The sequence below is a fragment of the Strongylocentrotus purpuratus genome, unplaced genomic scaffold (assembly GCF_000002235.5).
Source record: "Strongylocentrotus purpuratus isolate Spur 01 unplaced genomic scaffold, Spur_5.0 spur5_scaffold_9, whole genome shotgun sequence".
Lineage (NCBI taxonomy): Eukaryota > Metazoa > Echinodermata > Echinoidea > Camarodonta > Strongylocentrotidae > Strongylocentrotus > Strongylocentrotus purpuratus.
Window position 1 is genome coordinate 31,801,356 of NW_022145615.1, and position 20,982 is coordinate 31,822,337.

Consider the following 20,982-nt stretch of genomic DNA (forward strand, 5'->3'; position numbering starts at 1 on the left):
GTCATTTGCCAAACAATTTTGGTAGAAAATGTATACTGGCTGAGTAATGAGCATAGAAAGATTAGGAAATCAAGGTTAGTAGCCCCGGCACCATTTGTGTAGTCCCATATACATCTTTCTGTGTACAGTGCTTGTTACTTTACCAAGACTTGGCCAAATTTATTATGATTTTGATGACTCCAGAACTTTGCAGTACACACCAATACTTACATGCTACATGATCAACTTTTTCTGATCCACTCCACACCTTCTCTTTCACAATGCAATCCTATGACCAGGACTAACCTTTATCTTTAAACACACTTGGAAACAATGCTCTTTATACATTGTGTAAAAAAAGTATCTTAATTTCAAAGACATGTTTGTGTAAAATTTGTAAATACTATTTTTGAAATACATCTGGTAAATAAAAAAAAAATCCTCAAATGTAAACTGAATTCTAACTTATTTTTTTTTGTTTGTGCTTGGTCTCCAGAGTTCCGTAAACATAAAATATGACTAATATTTTAACCTGGCTCAGCATATGGTTTATGGCATTGGGCAAGTGTCGGTCTCTTATCCTGACATGTTGTTGTAATTCTATTACACATAAAATGAATTCAGTCATAACATGCAAATACCATTTCACGACTATGTATTGTCTGTTTATTCATTCATATAAATTGATATATCAGGAGGATGAAGAAGTTGGGACTTGGTGCTTCATAAATTAGTGAATTGACAACTCTTTTAGTATGGTTTAATTCAAGACTGAAGTTAGTACATTTTTCATTTTTGAATATTTTTTAACGGCAGCGATTGTCTAATTGTACTGAAATACAAATACAAGACAGTTTAAAGACACAATCAAGAATTCTCTTACAGATATTTTTTGCAGTTGGCAGAATATCTTTATTTATGAAACAAGGAAAACAGTAACAGCCGAAATTCCAGTCTTTGGCAAGTTTAGCACAGTACAAATCTTATAAAAAAAAGACAAAGAAGAATACAGTAGACTCGAGATTAAGTGCATGAAACGCACTTGAACTGTAATTATGAATTCTCCAAAGAGAAGAAAAGTAATGCTCATCCATCCACAGCCTCATATATATCTTCTACCTTGACAAGTATTCTGATGAGAGGCGTGGCCGAGAATGGGAAAAGGCCTTTCCTATCAAGCCTTTCTATGGCAAGACGGAGTCGAATCAAGATTGTCATGGTATCATCTAAACAACCCAACTCAGATACTGACTGGATACAGACCTCGTTCTTCCCGTCACGTACAGTATGGTCTCCACAACTAGCCTCATCCATATCCTCCAGTGGTAAAGTGACATTAGTAAGCCCTTCTATTTCTGTTCTCTTTGTTTTCCTTGCTGCATTTTCATCCACTTCTTCAAGTTCACATTTTCGTTTAACTGGAAGATTTTCTGATGACTTTGGAAGTTGTTCGGATCCAATTTGTCCGTAAAGATCGTTCTCCTTTGCACTGATTTCATTCATACTGACATCATTCTCAATAGCATTGTCGTCATCAGTACCATCAGTGAACTTTTCAGCAAATTCTTTAATAATCCCAACCTCATAACCACCATCACAACCATCATCATCTTCATCAATATCATCATCATAGCCATCACAACCTTCATTGCTATGGCTTACATCATCCTCATCATCATTTCCTTCAACATCATCATCACCATCATCACTATTGTCATCACTTGATAGAATCTGACATGCTACATTATTCTTATCCTCTTCTTTCCTTCTGTAAAGCTTTTGAACCTGAACAAACCCCTGCCAATCAGTCGTTACCAAATGCAGATACCTGATGAAGTACTCCAGGAAATCTGTTTCCGTTGAGATGAGCAGATCAAGCAAGATGCTATGATCCCAAGACATATGATCCAAGAAAGAGATGAAGACATGATGTGCATCAAGGATGCATTCCCCCTTTTGCTCAGCACGAATTTCCTTTCCATGGTCACCAACATCCTCATTTTTCCCTGTGCATCCACTGTCATCATCAATGTGCATCTTTGATGACAGATTAATCTTCAGAAGGATGAGCATAATTTGTATCAAAGCATCGTCTTGATCCCCAAATATTTCAAAGATCCATCTTCCTTGACTCACAGTTTCTTCCTTCTGCAATGACTCTCTCAGTTTGGACACGATGAAACGAGACACTTGATCAAGGTGACTGACTCCCCGTCTTCCTGCCATTCCAGAAGACACTGCTTCTAACTCTGAACCTAGTATTACAAGCTGAGCAAGCTTTCTTAGAATCATCCTGTCTCCTCTGATGTATTCCTCTGAAGATTTCTCACACTCCTCTTCTGCAGCAAACACAGATCCTCCCAAACCGACAGGTCCTTCATGATATGGCATCTTCTCTAACCACTGTTCTTCGCAAACGTCCCCTACAAGCCTACTCCATGACGCACCCAATGTTTGCAGTGACTCTACACTGTTGGATTCAACTTCCCCACTGTGCTTTGCACTCTCACAAGCTTTCACACATGCTTTCAGACACATGATCAGTACGCTGAGCACCATCTTCAAATTGGCAACACTACCCCTGCAGTAAGTCATTAGCTCTGCCTGGAGGTGAGGCAAGGTTGCCTGTATGAAAGGTAGCATGCTGTGAGGGTCCCTCTTCATATGTACTTTGGTATATGAGTAGAGAAGTCTAAGGAAGGCATGGTAGATCTTGTGTTTGGAGGAGATATTCAATGAATGAAGCCAGAAGATGGAGGATGGTTCATGTCCAGTGACATAGTGTTGGTTGGAATCTTTGTCAAACTGACTTGAAGAGAAGGCACAAAGCTCTGTGATGTTCTCCTTGATTACATCATGGTACCATATGGTAAGATCTGGAGAGTATAATTGATTTTGAAAAATAATTTCAAAATTTGTCAAACTTACAAATATAAAATAACATAATGCACAGTATCCCCAAACATATTTTGTTTTCTTCTCCTTTTGAGCTATAAGCTAAAGGCCTTACATCATTAACTATATTCAGTGCCAAATTTGATTCTTTTGGCCCACTATTCAAGCAACTGAATCTCATCCTTCAAATGCTCTTAAATTTGTTGACAAGTTTCTTTGAAATGAAATGATATCATTATTCATCAGCATGAGCTAAACATATGAATCTGAAAGTTATTGTGTATCATGAAAGCTGCTAAAGAAAATGTGGTGATGGTTAGGGGAAGGGGGGGGGGGACTGCTCTTTGAGTGAAAAGCGATCTTGACAGATGGCAAGGTGATTAAAACAAAAGTCTAAGTCTGTCCTCAAATCACATCAAACGTGGTCAAATCTTATAAAATACGTCTACATACAATCTGGTCATAAAAAGCAAGGTATCCCTACATCTTACCAGATGCACAATCATCGCTAGGCTGCGTTATCACTCTGCTGCCCTCATCTGCAGATGATGTAGAGCTTCTCATACAAGGAAGAGTGGGCGTGTCTCCATCTATTTTGTCTGTCTTCACTAACTCTCCACTCGAGATGTTTGTCATGAGATCCAAGGTAAAGATGATCCTGTTCATGACTGAAGACATCTTCTGCTCCAAGCCTCCTCCAGGATGAAGGATGGACTGGATGGCTTGCCTCAGAAAACCCTCTGCCTGCAAACGAATAAATGAAATATACTGAATGGAATCCAATTAATTTAAGTCACCAGCAATAACAAATGCAAACAGGGACTAACTGTTTTGATGAAATCACAAATTTGATGGAATGGTGGATATTCCTCATGGCATTTATTTGCCTGATATGCAATGATAACCCAATGGTCACAAGTACATGATAATCCACACAATAATTCAAAACTAAGAAGAAATCAATGCTGAAATTTGTATCATAATGCTTACATTGTTAGTTCATGAATTACTTGCTGCCAGATTTACAAAGATGCAATTTCATTCACCTGCGTCACAATTATTTGATTGGAAATTAAATGTTTAGTTCAGTTGCAAATGTACATTTTTTTTAAAGGTAATATTCTAGATGCAAGCTACCAATCAAAATGTTACATTCCCTGAAGCCCCACTGTGTAGTATCTAAGTAAGTACTTACCTTATCTTTGTCAATCTTGGCTAATTTCAGCAGAAGAACTTCAAGGCATCTACTGGCACTATATGCAACTAGCTGATCAGTTGAGCTTAACATAGAAAGCTGCAGGATAGATGGTAAAATTGTGATATTCATTGAGATTGAGAACGTTATAATTATGCATTCATATTGCAGCAGTTGTGTCACTTGAAAAAACTGTAGCCAATTAAAAACTGTAAGCTCACACCTTGATTGTCAACAGAAATGAACAGATGTAGTTGGAATTATTACATGATGCTTTGATAGAATTTCTTTTTTTTTCTTCTTCTTTTTGTAATCATTAAAGGGTTATGTAGCCAATCACGAAGATAAATTAAAGATTGCAAATGGTATGAGGAAGACAAGTGCGGTTTACTGGGATAAGGGCATTAAGTGCCTCAGCAGTAGTCCCTGGAAGTTATCTGGACTGTCAGCGTGAACTACATTTGCTGGAAAGCCATTTCATTCTGGGATAGAGCATTGGGAAAATGCACTCTTGGCACGATACAAAAAGTTGGATAGAGAAACAAAATTATTATCTCATAATAAGATGGAAAAGGTAGTTTGAAAGATTTATACTTCAAGGAAAGGATGCAAAAATAAGTGCACAAGTAGTCTTATATTTATTGCAAAAAATCTACTTACAGTACTAAGATATTATACACCAATTAGGTCTCTGCAATGGAGTTGTCTCTATCTAAAACTATTTTGGATTGAATTTACTTTAAAGGAACACATACTCATGCAACCACGCCCCTCTTGAGTAAAAAAAAAAAGGATTCGAGGGGAAAAATGGCATCTAACAACATTCCCGCCCCCCCCCCCCCCCCTTTTGAGTAAGAAAAATTGGGAAATAATAGAGAAGAATAGAGAAAATAAGAGAAAAATCAGCAAAATCAGGATAAAATCGGGAAGAAGAAGAAAAAAATGGGGAAACCGATTTAAATCGGGTTTTTATCAGCCTGACTTACTAGATGCTCAAATTTTTCTGATGAAAGGAGGGCTTGCTGCACTTCTTTTAATTTGCTGCAATGGTTGATCTCAGAAAGGCTTGTGATCAAGCCTAACTTCACTAAGACTAGATCCCTGGTGGACATAGAAATCTCCTCATTTAAATCTTGACCTTTATGAAGTGAACCAAGATGTAATTGGTCTAGGATAGTTCCTGTCTCGATGTGACATAGGCAACAGCTCTGTGCCAAGCTGTCATGCAGAACCCTGAAGGAATCCATCGTATCTGTTCAAGACAATTGTTGTTCCTATAAGATGAATTATCTTGATGAGGAATTCCTGGAAGAAAAGAAAAGAGAATTCTTCCTTCAAACTTCAAAGAACTACATTTCACCGCTCCATCTTTGACAATCAAAAAATAAAATTTGTTGCCCCACCCCATCCCCAAAATAACAATGAAACATGGACAATGAATTAACCTAGGTGAATGCAAAGTATTCAATCACAAATAGGGCATATATTATATTGAAGTTAAAACCGCTTTTAAAGATCTAATTTCAGCCACAATATTACAGTGGTGTGACCAAAGTTCCCCCATATTCGTGGACAGTTGCAGTGTATCTTTTTTCAAAAATCAGTAAGATTTCCAAAACATGATACATGTAATAATGTATCACCAATAGCAATGGAAAAAGGAACATAATAATTACCTAGACTAGTGCTGAAATTTTCTTTTGAATAGGGTGTGAAATCATGAAAATATTGACAAAACAAAAGACTAGCAAATTTTGCAGTCTTTACTTTTTGGTTTTGCAATTGCGTCTGTTCCGAAAAAAATATGAACTTACCACTAAAGGTCTGGAAATCATTTCGAGAGATTATGCATGTCATCAAAATTAAAAGTAAAATGTGATACCAATTATCTGATTATATGATATTTTGACTTACAATTTATGTATTCCCTTGAATCAAAATCACTGATTTTGTGTCTACTTTTTCACAGCACTAAATTTCAGAGTCACCATAGCCAAGAGTACACGTTTGCCACGTGTGACGGACGTGTCTTTGGTTCTCTCTCGGAATATACCGAAATATTTGGAATTATCTTTGAAACGTACTTTGGAATTCAAATGGTAGCATTTGGAAAGATTTATGAATTTGGATTATTTCTGTAGGTAAGCAATTATTTTGTGGGCTTCTAACACAATCCTGCACCTTCTAACAGTATAGCACGTGCGACGGCATTCAAATTTCCCGCCTTTTTTGGGAGGCCAATCATGGCGACGGCTTCGGCTCTCTCTGAGCCGGAACTGTCTGTGAGAAGTGAAAGTGATGACGTGTTCAGAGTTGTTACTCATAATCGACCTAGGAAAGGAGAACCTAATCAAAAAAGAAGACGAGAAGAAAGTGTAGCGGTAGAAAACTTAAACACTAAAACATCAGAATCAGACTCAAACACCACGGTTTATCAAACCCCTTCTCCTGGCAAAGATCCAAAGCAAACAGATTTCAAACTGTTCATTACCCCAATAGACAAAAATAAATCTTTAAAAAATATGAGTCCCATAAAAATCGCACGAGCGATTAAAGATGTGTGTGTTAGTCCCGTGGAATTCATAAAACCTGTTAGCTCTGGATTACTAGTTAAGTGTAAGAACATAAAACAAGTTCGAGCAATATACAGTTGGATAATATAGGGAATATTCCTGTCAAAGTGACCGAGGGTGCAAGAGGCGCCAAAGGGGTAATTTACGCCATTCCAATAGAAATGACTGAGGAAGAAATTTTGTCTGAATTAAGAACGCAACAGGTAACAGCGGTTAAAAGAATGACAAAAAGGGTGAAGAATGGAGAAGATAAAGATCAAATGGAAACAAACGAATCAAAGCAGATTCCTCTAACAAGCGTCATCCTGACCTTTAGTACATCCACTCTACCAACATCGATAAGGATGTGCTACCAAATAAAGTTGGTAAAATTATACATTCCCAAAGTAGTCAGGTGCTTCAAGTGCCAAAGATTTGGGCATGGGGCAGCAGCGTGCCGGTCTAACATGAGATGCGTTAGATGTGGCGAAAGCCACAAGTTTGAGGAGTGCGCCAAAAAAGACACCCCGAAATGTGTAAACTGCGGAGGCGAGCATTCTGCTGCTTATAATGGTTGCACACAAGCAAAAAAAGCTAAACAAGTACAACACATCAAAATCACAGAAAAAATCACATATGCACAAGCATCACAAATATGGACAAATAAACAAAATACCCCTCAAACTAACATTGTCACACAAACCTCCCAAATGAGGAAAGAGGAACAAGAAAACACACAAATTAAACCAAGAGATGCGATACCTGGCTCATATGCCATCGCTGCAACCACACAAAACGTACCTCCCGTAACCACCAGCACCCAACAAACTCAAAATGTCTTACCACCTCGAACAACCTCAAAACATCCTTCGAAAATCCCTCGAAAAATCCCACAAAATCCTTCAACAACATCAACAAACTCCACAACAATCACTTCAAAAAAAGACAATGAAAAGAAAGAAAATCCTTCTGTAACCACGAACTTTATAGCTACAGCAAATGATGATCAGATAATTGACTTTATATGTCAATTGATCCTCTCACTCACAGAGGGCAAAACTCTTAAAGAAATAAATAATTTAGTTCTGGTCGCAGCGAAAAGATCGCTGCAGCAAATAAGTAGTGCTAACAATGTTGATAACGATACTTAAAACATTGATGATACTGTTTTCCATACTACAATGGAATGCACAGGGATTACTAGGACATGGAAAAGAACTTATAAAGTATTTGAACACACACAAACATTGCTATGATTTGATATGTATACAAGAAACATGGTTTCAGGAAAATAGAGTTCTTCAAATTCCTGAATACACATGTCTCCCAAGAAATAGGGAAAATCAGGCGAGGGGAGGATGTGCGATATACGTTCATAATAAAATCAAGTATGAAGGTCCAATGAATGATGTAAATTTAGAAATGCAGCAAGTAAACATACACGCAGGAAATGAAAAGTTATCAATTGTGAACTTTTATAATCCTTGTAAGAAATTAAATGAATATATTATGAATGTGCTATTAAAAGACGTTAATAAAAATGATAAAGTTATTATAGTAGGCGATTTTAACGCTCATGGTACCATGTGGGGAAGTGACAAAACAGACAAGAATGGACAAGTGATAGAACAATTTGTGAATCATCATAATCTAACTGTTTTGAATGATGGCGAAGGAACCAGACTGGATCCACGAACAGGAAAACTGTCATGCTTAGATTTATGTATAACCACTCCTTCACTGGCATGTAGAAGTACTTGGAGAGTCATGGAAAGCCTTTTTGGAAGTGATCACTTCCCAATAAATATCCAAACAACTTTAAACGGGAAAAGCTCTGAATATAAAGATGCTTCAATAAGTAGTGCAGATGATTTTATCTCCTTTAAACATATAAATTTGAAAAAATTTGCTAAGAAATGTGAAGAGATGATTACAAATGATCTCATACTTATAAATAATGATATACAGGAAATATATGATAATTTCATGAAATATTTAAAACTGTGTATAAAAGAAACTGTACCGAAAAGGAGAAATGTCTCTAAAAATCCGGTGCCTTGGTGGACCAAAGAATGTACAGAGAAAATCAAAGAGAGAAATAGAATGTGTAATAAGATGTCACGGAAAATAACTTTTGAAAAGGTAGATGAGTACTTAAAAAAGAAAGCAAAAGCACAGCGTGTGCTCCGCCAAGCAGAACGAAATTACTGGCGAGCATTTTGCACGAAGCTTGATCAGTATATGCCAGAATCTAAGATCTGGGCTTGTATAAAACGGCTGAATGGTGTACTAATAAAAAAAAAAAAAAATATGTCAACATTGATTGTAAATAGTAAAGATATTGTCTCCGATCAGGAGAAAGCAAATGCCTTTGGAAATTACTTTCAAAAAATAGGAATAAAAGACAGGGATACTAATAAGGAATTACCGAAGGCACCAAATAATGACATTCATATTTTAAATGTAGATCATGTTATAAATGAACCCTTTTTTATAACAGAATTTGAAAAGGCAGTGCAATCGCGAAAAAAGACTGCCCCAGGAAAAGATAATATACCTTACGTTGTTTATGAAAATCTGCCAAAAGCAAACAAGGAAATCATGCTGAACATCATTAACTTAATATGGAAAACCGGGGAAATTCCAATTCAATTAAAGCATTCTATAATAATCCCCATTCACAAACATGGAAAAGATCCCAGAAATACATCGTCATATAGACCAATCTCTTTAACATCATGTTTTGCCAAAATAATTGAACGAATGATAAAAGAAAGACTACAATGGTATGTTGAAAAGCATGATTTATTACCCAATTTTTTAAGTGGATTTAGGAAAGGTCGTAGTGTGACGGACAATATTGTACAATTAGAAAACGACATCCAAAAGAGTATAAATTGTAATAGCGGTTTTCTTGGATGTCGAAAAGGCTTTCGATACAGTTTGGATAAAGGGTCTGGTTTTTAAATTAGCAAAAAATGGAATAGAAGGGAACATGCTGAGATATATAGAAAATTATCTAACAGCACAAACTTTTCAAATACGAATTGGAAATACAGAATCTAAAACTTATAAAACGCATAACGGGTTACCACAAGTCCACAAGGGAGTGTTTTAAGTCCTCTTTTATATAATATAATGATGGGTGATATACCGACAGACCAAGATGTAAGAATATCTATGTATGCAGATGACTGCGCAATATGGATATCAGGCAGGAACATTGTACATAATACTGAAAAAATACAGAAATATTTGAATCTTTTAAATCGTTGGTTTGAAGAGTGGGGGTTTCGACTCTCACCTGTCAAAACAGTGCCCGTACTTTTTACGAAAAGTTGGAATGCCGTTCTACCGCCTGTTATAGAACTGAATGGAAATGTGTTAATGTACGAAAAATCTCATCGCTTTTTAGGGGTTATATTTGATAAAAGGTTAACTTGGCAACCACATATCGAAAATGTAATCACGAGAAGTAAAAGAAAATTAAATATCTTAAGATGTCTAACTGGAACAAACTGGGGAAGTTCCTCGAAATCACTTATTATGGTGTACAGAGCACTTATAAGGTCTCTTTTTGATTACGGATGTGAGGCGTATGACAGTGCAGCTGCTACCACCGAAAAAGCCATTGACTCTGTCCAATATCAAGCACTGAGGATATGCGCAGGTGGGCTGCCCTTAACCTCCTTAGAATCACTACAGGTGGAAATGGGGGAAATGCCTTTGGATATAAGAAGACAAATGCTTTCAAGTAAATATAGACAAAACATCGAAAGATGGGCGAATCATCCGTTGTTAAAAAACATTGAACCATGTTGGCATTTTGAATACTTGAAGGGGAAAAACGTAAACAAACCTTTTGGATATAGAATACAAAGCAATCTGGGAAAACGTATAGAAACGATAACCTACTCCCCATTTCCACCATGGTTATTCTACCCTCCGGCAGTGTCAACGGAATTAAGTACTCGAATAAAGAAAACAGATCATCCTACACAACAAAAACAAAGCAGCCTGGAAATCATACATACTAAATGGGCGACTCAATTACATATATACACCGATGGATCAAAAGTACCTGAAAGAGGGACCTCTGCAGCTGCTTTTTACGTCCCTTACTACTCTGTACATCGGAGCAAAAGGTTAGCAAATTTCACCTCTTCGTACAGGGCTGAATTGGCTGCCATCATTCTTGCTCTCAGATGGGTAGATGAATTAGACATTTATGTGGGGGTTGTTATTTTTAGTGATTCACTGAGTGCACTTATTGCATTACAACAACAGAAGGACGAATCTTTTATTCTGGAAATTCTCACCATGACTACTCACTTAAAGAATAAAGGAGTTGATATATATGTAGAGTGGATACCTGGACATTGTGGAATAAAAGGGAACGAGATGGCGGATTTCCACACAAAGGCCGCATTAGTAAAGAAAATAGAAGTCAATAATAATCTAAATATGTCAGAAATGAAAAGCTTAATTACTACAAGTTCCAAACTCCTTTGGCAAGAAAGGTGGAACAAAACCAACTCGTATAAACATATCAAAAAGATGTTAATAAACCATATATATGTTCATTAGAGAGACAACATTCAACAATAATTCATCGACTCCGCTTTGGAGTCCTTGGACTTAACCAGGATCTCCTCAGATTGGGAATTCATGCTACTGGTTTCTGTAATAGATGCCCCAGTGAAATAGAGACTGTAAAATATTTTTTAGTACATTGCCCTAACTATATTATTGAAAGGGCTATGTTTTTAACAGAAATTAACGAATCCCAACCGGAAAAAATTATGGAATACTTAAAAAAGAGTGAGTCCAGTATACAAAAAGCTATTGTACGGTTCTTTCTCAGAACGAAACGGTTCCCTATCAGGAAGTAATACCTCCCTTGATGAACAGTAAAATATAATACAATATTATAAATATGCTAAATTACACTCAGTACATTAAAAATATAATAACATAATGTAATAAGAAAAGAAAATAAGAATAGTAAAACATTATACAATATTATAATATGCTAAATTACACTCAGTACATTAAAAATATAATAACATATAAGAAAATAAAATAAGAACAGTAAAACATAATACAATATTATAAATATGTTAAATTACACTCAGTACATTAAAAAATATAATAACATAATGTATTAAGAAAATAAAATAAGAAAAAGTAACAACAATGATAAAAGGTATGATAAGATTACTGAATATAGAAGCTTGTGTAGGTGCTATCTTATATACATATTTATGTATGGTGTGTATGTGATATAACAAATAATCTGCACGTACTGTTAAGAAACACTAACAAAGCCCATGAATGTTTTGCTTACGATATTATTTTACGATACTATCTTAAAAGATAGATAAATATAAAACGAAATAAATTTTTTTTTTTTTTTAAATCCAAAATTGAGAGATATAACACGTGCCGTAAAGTATTTTGGCGACAATAGTCAAATCACTGACTAATCGCCAATAACTCAAAACACAACAACAACAACTGGCCATACACAATTTAGAGTATGTGGGGCTAGCTGTAGTAATGTAACTGTCCGCGTTACATTGCTTCTTTTGATGCACTGTTAAAATATTCGGTAATTTAAATAATTGATAAGACATTCAGTAGTACTTTTGAAATACAGAAGAAAGTGTAAATAATATCAGACCTCGGTAAATCTCCATGACATTCAGGAATAAACGAATTCGACGGTCGATCGTGCACCCAACCCGAATTCGATCTTCTCATCTCACTTCCAAAAATCTCAGGCTCATCTCAGCTTTTAATTTGGCACTTTTGTTTAACGTTGTTGGATGTTCGATCACCAAAAGAGCTTTTTAAGAATTAGGTAAGTATTATTTGATGTGAAAAATATTCGTGGGCTTAGTTGAAATGGCAAATACAGTCGTATAAACGGCATAAAACCTCTCATCTAATTTCTCCTTTGACAAAGCCATGTCGTAACACGTGCCCATATGTTAAATTCTGTGTAAGAAGAAGTCTGTGGCATTTTGTTCACTGTGCAGTGTGTATGTGTGCAGCTGTCTCTCTGTGTGAATTGATGAAAACAACCTTTTGCTGTTATAAAATAGTAATAGCCAGTCTTTAGCAGTGCAGTGATAGACTTGACTATGTTTTTCCACACTACCGCTTTTCACTTTTCTTTGGTTTTCTGTGGCTTCATATTAAAACCTTATAATTTGATGGGGTTCATGCACATTCCCAACAAAAATAGGAATCTCTCAAACCATTTTAAGAAAAAGACATGGCTCCCATAACATGTAGACTACATTCATTTCATATTAGGGTCTAGAATGTCAAAAAAGGGTCTCTCTTTTTAAATTTGATTGTACGTTATTGATGTTTTTGTAACTTCAATTTGTTTATTTTTCCTAAAAACAGAGTTTCTAGACTTCTTTGAAGACGTAAATCAACATGTCCGGTGTGGGGCAATCACTAGGAGGCTCATCAACCAAGGAGGTGAATGCAGCGTCTCTCTGCCGTCTGGGACAGGAGACTGTGCAGGATCTTGTTACAGAAACACAGGATATGTTCAGTAATCTCAAGGGAGTCCAGGTAATTAAAGCCCCACTGTACTACTTGTAGCTACTTGCTCCCTCTATATAGAAAACAATGCCTAATTGGTGACCATTGGTCCACTATGATCCTCTTTTTCTTATGTTAATTAAGGGCTGAGTTGATGAGATAGCCACCTGTCAGTGACCTCCCTGGGTGGTCTAATCCCTCCTAGCCAAACTAGTACAGGCGGCCTTTAACTCCCATCAAGTCATCTGTTGGGAGCAAGAAGGGTGTTAACTCTGTAAATGAATTATGTTAGTGCCCTTCTGTCTCTGAGCACACGATGTGTTTGGGAATGAAAAAGGAGTTCTGTTTAATAGAAATTTAACTTGGCCTATGTGTCAGTTACTTCTAAAAAAATACTTACTGTCAACTTGCAGTTACTGATCAAGTGTTTCAAGGAGTTCTTAGTTTAGATCTGAAATACCCTAGATGCTCTAAATTTTTGTTATCAATTATTACATCAGGTCATCAGCACAGCATATCAATTTTGTGAAGGTACCGGTAGTATACAAATATACACTGTCTTGAGAGGTTCTGGTTAAAACTATGAGCAAGAGGTGACTCCAATAGTACTATTTGCTGAGGGGCGCAGCCCCAAAGCAAATGATACTTTTGGAGTCATCGAGGCCCTTAGTTTTAACCAGTACCTCGAATAGAAGGCATGGTATATTTGTTTTATATCCTGCATCAAAAATTTATTTTATAAAAAAAAGATAAAAAGATTTAAAATATTTTGTTTTCATTAAATAAAGATTTAATAGAAAAAACATTTTTTTTTTCAACTCCCAAATAGTACTCTCATATAGTACTTTCTAAAAATAGTTCAAATATTTCTGGTCATGTGACGAGCTCTCAACCAATCAAAAGCGAACAAATTTTTGATGCAGGATATATTAGTTAATAATGGGTAAAATAGTAAAAAAAATTACTGACCCATCATAAAAAAAACTATCAAACTATCATATTGGGAACTTCGTCAGTTATTAGATTTACACTGCCATCTTGATACAAAGTCATTGATGTCAGGAAATCATAAATTAATTAATGTAAATCTGTTATAAGTGTTATGATTGAATGAATATCTTCTGTTTACAAATCAATTGCAATATGTAACAACAGTAGTATGATCAGTCAAGTCACGCAACAAGATTTGGGGCTGAAAATCGGCTGATGTTTCAAGTCAAAATTCTTAACTTTAGTCTGAACACCAAATGGGTCCAAGTGTTATATTATCAGGTAATGATCTGTATCTGTTCTCTTCAAGGTGGCATGTTGTTAGTAGGTATCGCAGAAAAGCTGAATTGAGTGGGGACACACAGAGCTCAACCATGTAAATTCTCTTTATCAAGGAAGATTTTCATATCATGGAAAAAATAAATATTATAAAATTATATGTCTCTCGAAAGCTCAGGATTCTGTCTTTCATATCATGTCATTTTCATCAAAATCCATCAATTACTTACGACACAATTGCTTGAGATTTACCCTCTATTTTGTACCGTGTCACTTCGTTTGTCCCCATTTTTATTTGATCGCCGATTCGTATCGCTAGTTTTAGCTCAATGCGCTTGAACACCATTTGTCTTTGAGTTTTAAAAATCCACTGGTTGGAAAGAGCACATCTTAAGCTTTATTTTCATATAAAAAATGATGGGGGTATGTTTTAAAAAGATCGTGAAAAATCAGAGTGAAAAGTTTGAAACAATTTTTCTATATCAGAAAAACATACATTTAATTCAATTTTTATACGAGAAGAAAGAGAATTTACTGGAGAATACAATCATGTAAATATTAAGAATGACTGCGAGATGGTGCTTGAGCGAAAATCCGATGAATACAGCTATACCCTGACACTATGAACATGACAGACAAAGAAAGCGTACAAAATATACAGTTCCTCAGGTAGACAAAGGAACATCCCTTCACTGCTATTATGTAAAAATGTGTAGAACAGGTGAATATGCATGTGACACCTGTTCTACACATTTTTACACAATAGCAGTGAAGGGATGTTCCTTGGTCTACCTGGACTTCTTGAAGAGTTTAGAGCCATTTTCAAATGCCATTTAAAATTAATTTAAATGGATTTGATGGTCCAAACTTGCAGAAATAGTTAATCTATATATATACCCCAGATATGCCGAAATTCAGCCCGTCTTGATAGATACTCTTAAATCTAGCCATGTTTCAAAACACATGAAAACTTGTTCCGGCGACGCAAAAATAGCCATTTGTCACACGCATCAAAATGGGCTTCATATAATTATTTGAAAAATTCCACACACAAAATATTTGTCAAAAAAACCTGAAAAAAAATAGGCATGTAGAAATCCATACAGAGAACAGATTTCTTGAAAAGAAAGGTGATTCATCAATTAATTACAAAATTATATCACCTTGAAAATGGCTAATTGTCAGTTATAGCTTAATTAAGCAAAATTTGACCATTTCGTCTCTTATGTAAGTGGCTGTATTTTCAAAAGTACTTATTCAAATTTGACAAATGAGACATAAAAATTCTTCTTTTCATGTGCTCAAAAAGGAAATGGGCAGGGGAAGTGAAATTTAGAAACTTTTAAAATGTCACTGTGAATCTGTGATACCTATTGTTAGCATTCAAGATAAAGAGTATTTGGGCGTTTAATCCCATCACTTTACAGTTCCATGGCATGACTGTAAATAATCATGACAATGTTTAACTATTAAAAGGCACGCATACCCATCTTAAAAGATGTTCAAGGCACATGAATGATGTGTTTATTTAGATTACCCCTTTTGATTTTGTTTACCTTCCAGCTACCTAATGGGAGAAGTAACACACAGCAGAGTCATCAGGATAAAATAACTAAGCTACAAGATATCACCAAGCACATCGAGGTTCACTTCAAGAAACTACGGCTGCTCTATGATAAGTGTATCCAGATATCTAGTGGAGTTCACACAGCCAGTGGTACTCACACGCCCAGTGAAGTGAGTGTTAAATCAAGATTAATTTTGATCAACTACCCCCCCCCCCCTCACCCCCACAGAAAAATAGTTTCATGGTACATCCCTTTTCATGGAGATTACAATATTGTGGAGGCGTAGTGGTTCATTGACTTGAATCTCAATCTTAGGGATGAGAGTTTAAATCTCAGCTGGGCAATAACGTCCTTTGAAAGGAATTAATCCGGATTTGCCACCCTCCACCCAGGTGCAAGTGGGAACCTGGCATCTCCTGGGGTAATAATAATTGCAGGGCCCTCACAAAGAATAGCATTGATGCTGAAATGGCTTCCCTGGGCAGCAAAATGTATTATTATAACATTAATCAGCCACTGAGAATGTTTCTGACTGATCTGTTTTCCAGATGTTATATTTTGATGTAAAGAAAGGAACAAAATAATAGAACAAAGCCTTTTGATAGCAACTTTAATTTCACCGTAAGCAAAAAAATAGGAGAACATAATTTATTTGATGTAAAAATATTTCCAGACAAAAGTGACCTATAAACTACACAACCATATACTTAATTTTAATTTTAATTTTCAGATTATTCAAATTTCACTTAATCTAAACTCTGATTTACAGCAATAAGATTATTCAAATTTCACTTAATCTAAACTCTGATTTACAGCGATATTCTCTAGGGGTTGTGTATAATCAGGGCTCCACACTAACTCTTAAGGAAGGGGGCTCGGATTCACAATGTTGAAGTCTATATGCATGAGCCATATATACAAAATCTTGAAATTCAGGGGGTCTGGGCCCTGTCTTACAAAGAGTTGCGATTGATTTGGATCAATTGCAAGTCCTCTAAAGCTCTATTCAATCGCAAGTTTGCAGTCTCCTACCTCTTATGTACATAGTTGCGATTGATATCAATCGCAAATAATTCAATTTTATTTCATTCAGTTAAAAAGACAACATTTCATATAACAATCAGTTATATAACATAAAATGCCTATTAAGAACATATTTGACCAGGACATATACTAAATAGGTTGCAACCTGAATGGAAACATAATCCTTATATAAAGGTAGACCCTTTTTTTTAAAATAAAAATATAAAAAATATTCAAATAAGTTGCGATTAATATCAAGTCTTTGTAAGACAGGGCCCAGGACTTGGATTTTGGAAGCTCACATGCCCCATGAGCCTAGTTGGTGTCAAGCCGTGGTAAAACCCTTATTTTATATAGCTAACATCTCTTTAAATTAACACAAATAATTTATCTTTTTTTTTTTGCCAGGATCTCATCATGTGGAAAGATGTAATCAGCAGTAAAGATCTGATAGCCCTAGGATCAAGAGAGAAAGCACAGTATTTGAATGATGAAAGACTACACTTGATGGAGGTGGGTTTTGAGGTTCCTTCTTATTACAGTTACTGTTTTGATGTAACTGAAAATTTGTATTTTATTTTATTTTTTGAGGTACAATACCCTGTCAAGTAAATGTAGAAGGATCTGGGCCCTTTTTCATGAAACTTGTTATCAATAACAAGTTACAATAACTGTTAAAAGCTACTGAAATAGTTGCATCCGGTTGGCTGAGAGCAAATTTATCATATTAATTTAGCATTTGTTATCGATAACAAGTTTTATGAAACAGGGCCTAGATCTTTATTATGCTATCTAAAGACATACCATCCTCTCTTCAAGTTAAAGACTTTCTTCTCTGTTGGTTCTCTGTTAATTTCTAATTATATCTGTATTTGTGTTCTTTTTTTCATAACATAGAACTGATTTGTCTGTAATCTGGTGGTGATTGGGGGGGGGGGGGGGGGGGTGACAATAGATATTGATGACACCCATAAATAATATGTGTGATGGAGGAGATGTATTGTCCATATCTTTTTCCAAATGATAATGCATAGATCATAGATATAATAGATCATGTGGTACGTGGATTCAAATCCTTAACTGCACTATCTTTATTCATATGTTGTTATTACTATTCAACTTTGTTTTCACTCACAATTTTGTAGCAACTACAAGCTAAGAATCGTCAGCTAAGACAAGTGATGGAGCAGATGCGGCACTTGATGTGGGATATCAACACCATGCTTGCTACCAGACATTCTACACCGGATTGGAAATGATAAGACTCCAATCATCAAAGAGAGCGTTAGCTACCAAGACTGTCGATGGTTACTGTGAAAATGCTTGCTACGAGACATTCAACACCGGATTGGAAATGATAAGACTCCAATCATCATTCTTGGTAGCGTAAGCTACCAAGAAGACTGTCGGTGCCCACTGGGAATTAGAGTAATGGTGTGAATATCACCAGGTTGAAGATAAAGATGCAGAGTTATGGAGACTCCCTGATAGGAAGTCATGGATGTACATATCCCACTGAGATATGTTAAAGGGAATGTATCATGGCAAATACTGGTTAACGCCATCTACGTATTCTTTTGGACGACTGCACGTAAACGAATGGAATTGATTGAGTGGGTCAGCGCGCTAGCGTTCGCGAAACAGACCGAAGTTTCCCTCATGCTTCCGGTTCGCGGATGTTGGATGCACGTGAATGCTGGGGTCGCGTCGTCCTTAGTCATATTATACCCGATTGGCCCCGAGTAGGGCCACGGGAAGGACACATAATCTCGTCATGACACACTCCCTTTAAGACAGGTGGATTGACTGGAAATGGCAATTAATGTTTATCTCCAAGGAAGAGGACAGAGGCATTGATATGTTGAGACTGTCAGACTGGAAGTGCATATGTGCATTTGTTTGATGGTTTGTTTTTACCTGACTACCAAAGAAAGCATGTTTATGCTTGGGAGTAAGCAACCAGGGTGTGACAGCTTTAAGTCCACTCTCAGGGACTTGGTAGTGAGTATCTGTGCCTAACTAAAGGGCTCTAGCGAATTGACTTGGTTTCAACCAGGTTGGAAACCTCCAAGACTTCCATCTGTTGAGCACATACCAGGCATTGATCTTAGTATTTATAAAAACAATCAGGAAATTACCATCGGCTGTCTGAAAAGAGTCAAGAGTCAAGCACCATTGACAATAGAAATACTCTGAGAAACTTTTGAAGTCTACAGTAACTGAGATTGACTCTTGAAATAATTGTTATATACCCACTAGCTGTAGAAGAGTAGGTGTATCACTTTAGAAGAATAAAAGTACGAAGAAAACATGACAGTGATTTAGCCTGATATATAAAACAGAATGAGATTTGATTGGAATGGGCCCTTTTCCTGATATAATCAAATTTAATGCATTATATCTTTGTGAAGTACCTTGATACAGAATATTTCATACACCTGTTATGAATGATTGTATTTTAATAGTCTAAACGCAAATTGCATACTAATACATTACGTGTTGTTAGGTAGTTTGTTTATCCTACCTAGCAACAACTATTTATGCAATTTGCATTCTTACTATTGAAATATAAGAATATATAACAGCTTGTTACTAAGTAAACTTGAATAAATTGGATTACATATTGATAATGGCATATTGAACAAGGTCAAACCTGTCTACAAAGGCCACCCAAAGGAAACATGGAAAGTGGCCACTGTAGACAAATGGCCTTCCTATACAGGTTCTACAACACACATATCTTTTTTGAGGGGGAGGATACATGGCCGCTATAGACAGGTGGCCTTTATAGAGAGTGGCCACAAAGACAAGGGAAAGACTGGGACAGATAGGTAGTTCGAGATGCAGAGGAATATGTAGACAAAGGAAGAGAATATGGTAGACAAGAAGAATGTGAGAGTTTGTTGCAATAGGAATGAGACAACGAGGTGCATGGATAAGGGACAGAGAGAGAGAGAGAGAGAGAAAGAGAATGGATAGAGACAGAGCGAGAGAGGGAAAAATGGAGAGAGGGAGATAGAGAGAGAGAGGGAAGAAGGAAGGATAGAGAGAGAGAGAGTAAGAGAGGGGAAGAGAGGGAGAGAGACAGAGTGAAAGATAGAGACAGAGAGAGGGGAGGAAGAGAAGAGAAAAATGGGAGAGAGAAAAATGAGAGAGAGATAGAGGAAAGAATGGAGAGAGGGAGAGGGGCAGGGAGGGTGAAGATGATTTAAATAATGAACTTGGAGAGGAGATAACAACGGATAAGTTCCCATCCCCTGCCCTTGCCCCAATCGATCACTTTGTTGTTTCACAGTCCACTCATCAAATGTGACTGGTGCCACCCCTCCCCCCCCCATGTTACGTTGGCAGTGTCCCTTCACTGGTTAGACACAACTGGATATTACCTCATCATTCCATGTTACGTATCATTAGCGAATAAGTACAATTGACTTACAACAAGTAAAATGATCAATGAAATATTTATTTTTATTCATTATTGTTTGTAATTTGTATTTACAGCATTGCTATTGACAAGTTTCAAAATAAAAAAAAATGATTAAACAGAATAAGGGGATACATTATAAAAGTAACTCAACCTCTATAGAAAATTTATCCATGTGAGAATGTGTCTTGTGTCGCTATTTTGTTTTTTGGTTATATCTTTGTATGTAGACGTATCTACATAATCCTATATTTAGTGGCGTAGCTACATGGGGGCTTAGGGGCAAGAGGGGCAAGGGCCACTATTTATAGCAAAAGGTGGGCAAAAGAAATAAAACAGCGGGTGAAAGGGGAACAGAGAGAGGGAGGGAGGGAGGGAGGGGAGAACAAAGGAGGAGATGGAGAAGGGAACGTGGAATTACAGAAGATGATAAATCATGGTGTCTCGCCAATGCAGCTTGCTGCTTGGACCACCGCTACGCCACTTTCAGTAACAGATCTTTAGGCTACACAGGAA

The 20,982-nt window shown here is 36.4% G+C and overlaps 2 protein-coding genes across 3 annotated transcripts; one reads left to right on the forward strand and one right to left on the reverse strand.

The window, feature by feature from the left end:
- Positions 1-490: 490 nt before the first annotated feature.
- Positions 491-12,351, reverse strand: LOC100893907. 2 transcript variants are annotated; one of them, XM_003731411.3, is made up of 5 exons: positions 12,305-12,351; positions 5,056-5,374; positions 4,070-4,168; positions 3,366-3,618; positions 491-2,855 (listed from the first exon to the last, which is right to left on the reverse strand). In XM_003731411.3, exons 2-5 carry the CDS (start codon positions 5,314-5,316, stop codon positions 1,066-1,068), a joined length of 2,403 nt encoding a protein of 800 aa, XP_003731459.2. In that variant the 5' UTR covers positions 5,317-5,374; positions 12,305-12,351; the 3' UTR covers positions 491-1,065. The 2 variants fall into 2 exon arrangements, with proteins under 2 accessions (XP_003731459.2, XP_030832711.1); XM_030976851.1 differs by lacking the exon at positions 12,305-12,351 and having other exon boundaries at positions 5,056-5,462.
- Positions 12,147-19,098, forward strand: LOC590490 (mediator of RNA polymerase II transcription subunit 30). The gene is made up of 5 exons (XM_030976853.1): positions 12,147-12,484; positions 13,039-13,212; positions 16,015-16,188; positions 17,451-17,555; positions 18,188-19,098. The coding sequence occupies exons 2-5, from the start codon at positions 13,072-13,074 to the stop codon at positions 18,299-18,301; spliced, it is 534 nt and encodes a 177-aa protein (XP_030832713.1). The 5' UTR covers positions 12,147-12,484; positions 13,039-13,071; the 3' UTR covers positions 18,302-19,098.
- Positions 19,099-20,982: the final 1,884 nt, after the last annotated feature.

Bases quoted from the DNA above. Each gene is read 5' to 3' on its own strand.
- LOC100893907 (XM_003731411.3), bottom strand. From the start codon at position 5,316: ATGGATTCCTTCAGGGTTCTGCATGACAGCTTGGCACAGAGCTGTTGC. The intron at 4,169-5,055 runs GTAAGTCAGGCT...TCTATCCTGCAG, and splicing joins CAGAAAAATTTGAGCATCTA to CTTTCTATGTTAAGCTCAAC. The intron at 3,619-4,069 runs GTAAGTACTTAC...ATTCGTTTGCAG, and splicing joins CCAAGATTGACAAAGATAAG to GCAGAGGGTTTTCTGAGGCA.
- LOC590490 (XM_030976853.1), top strand. From the start codon at position 13,072: ATGTCCGGTGTGGGGCAATCACTAGGAGGCTCATCAACCAAGGAGGTG. The intron at 13,213-16,014 runs GTAATTAAAGCC...TTTACCTTCCAG, and splicing joins GTAATCTCAAGGGAGTCCAG to CTACCTAATGGGAGAAGTAA. The intron at 16,189-17,450 runs GTGAGTGTTAAA...TTTTTTTGCCAG, and splicing joins GTACTCACACGCCCAGTGAA to GATCTCATCATGTGGAAAGA.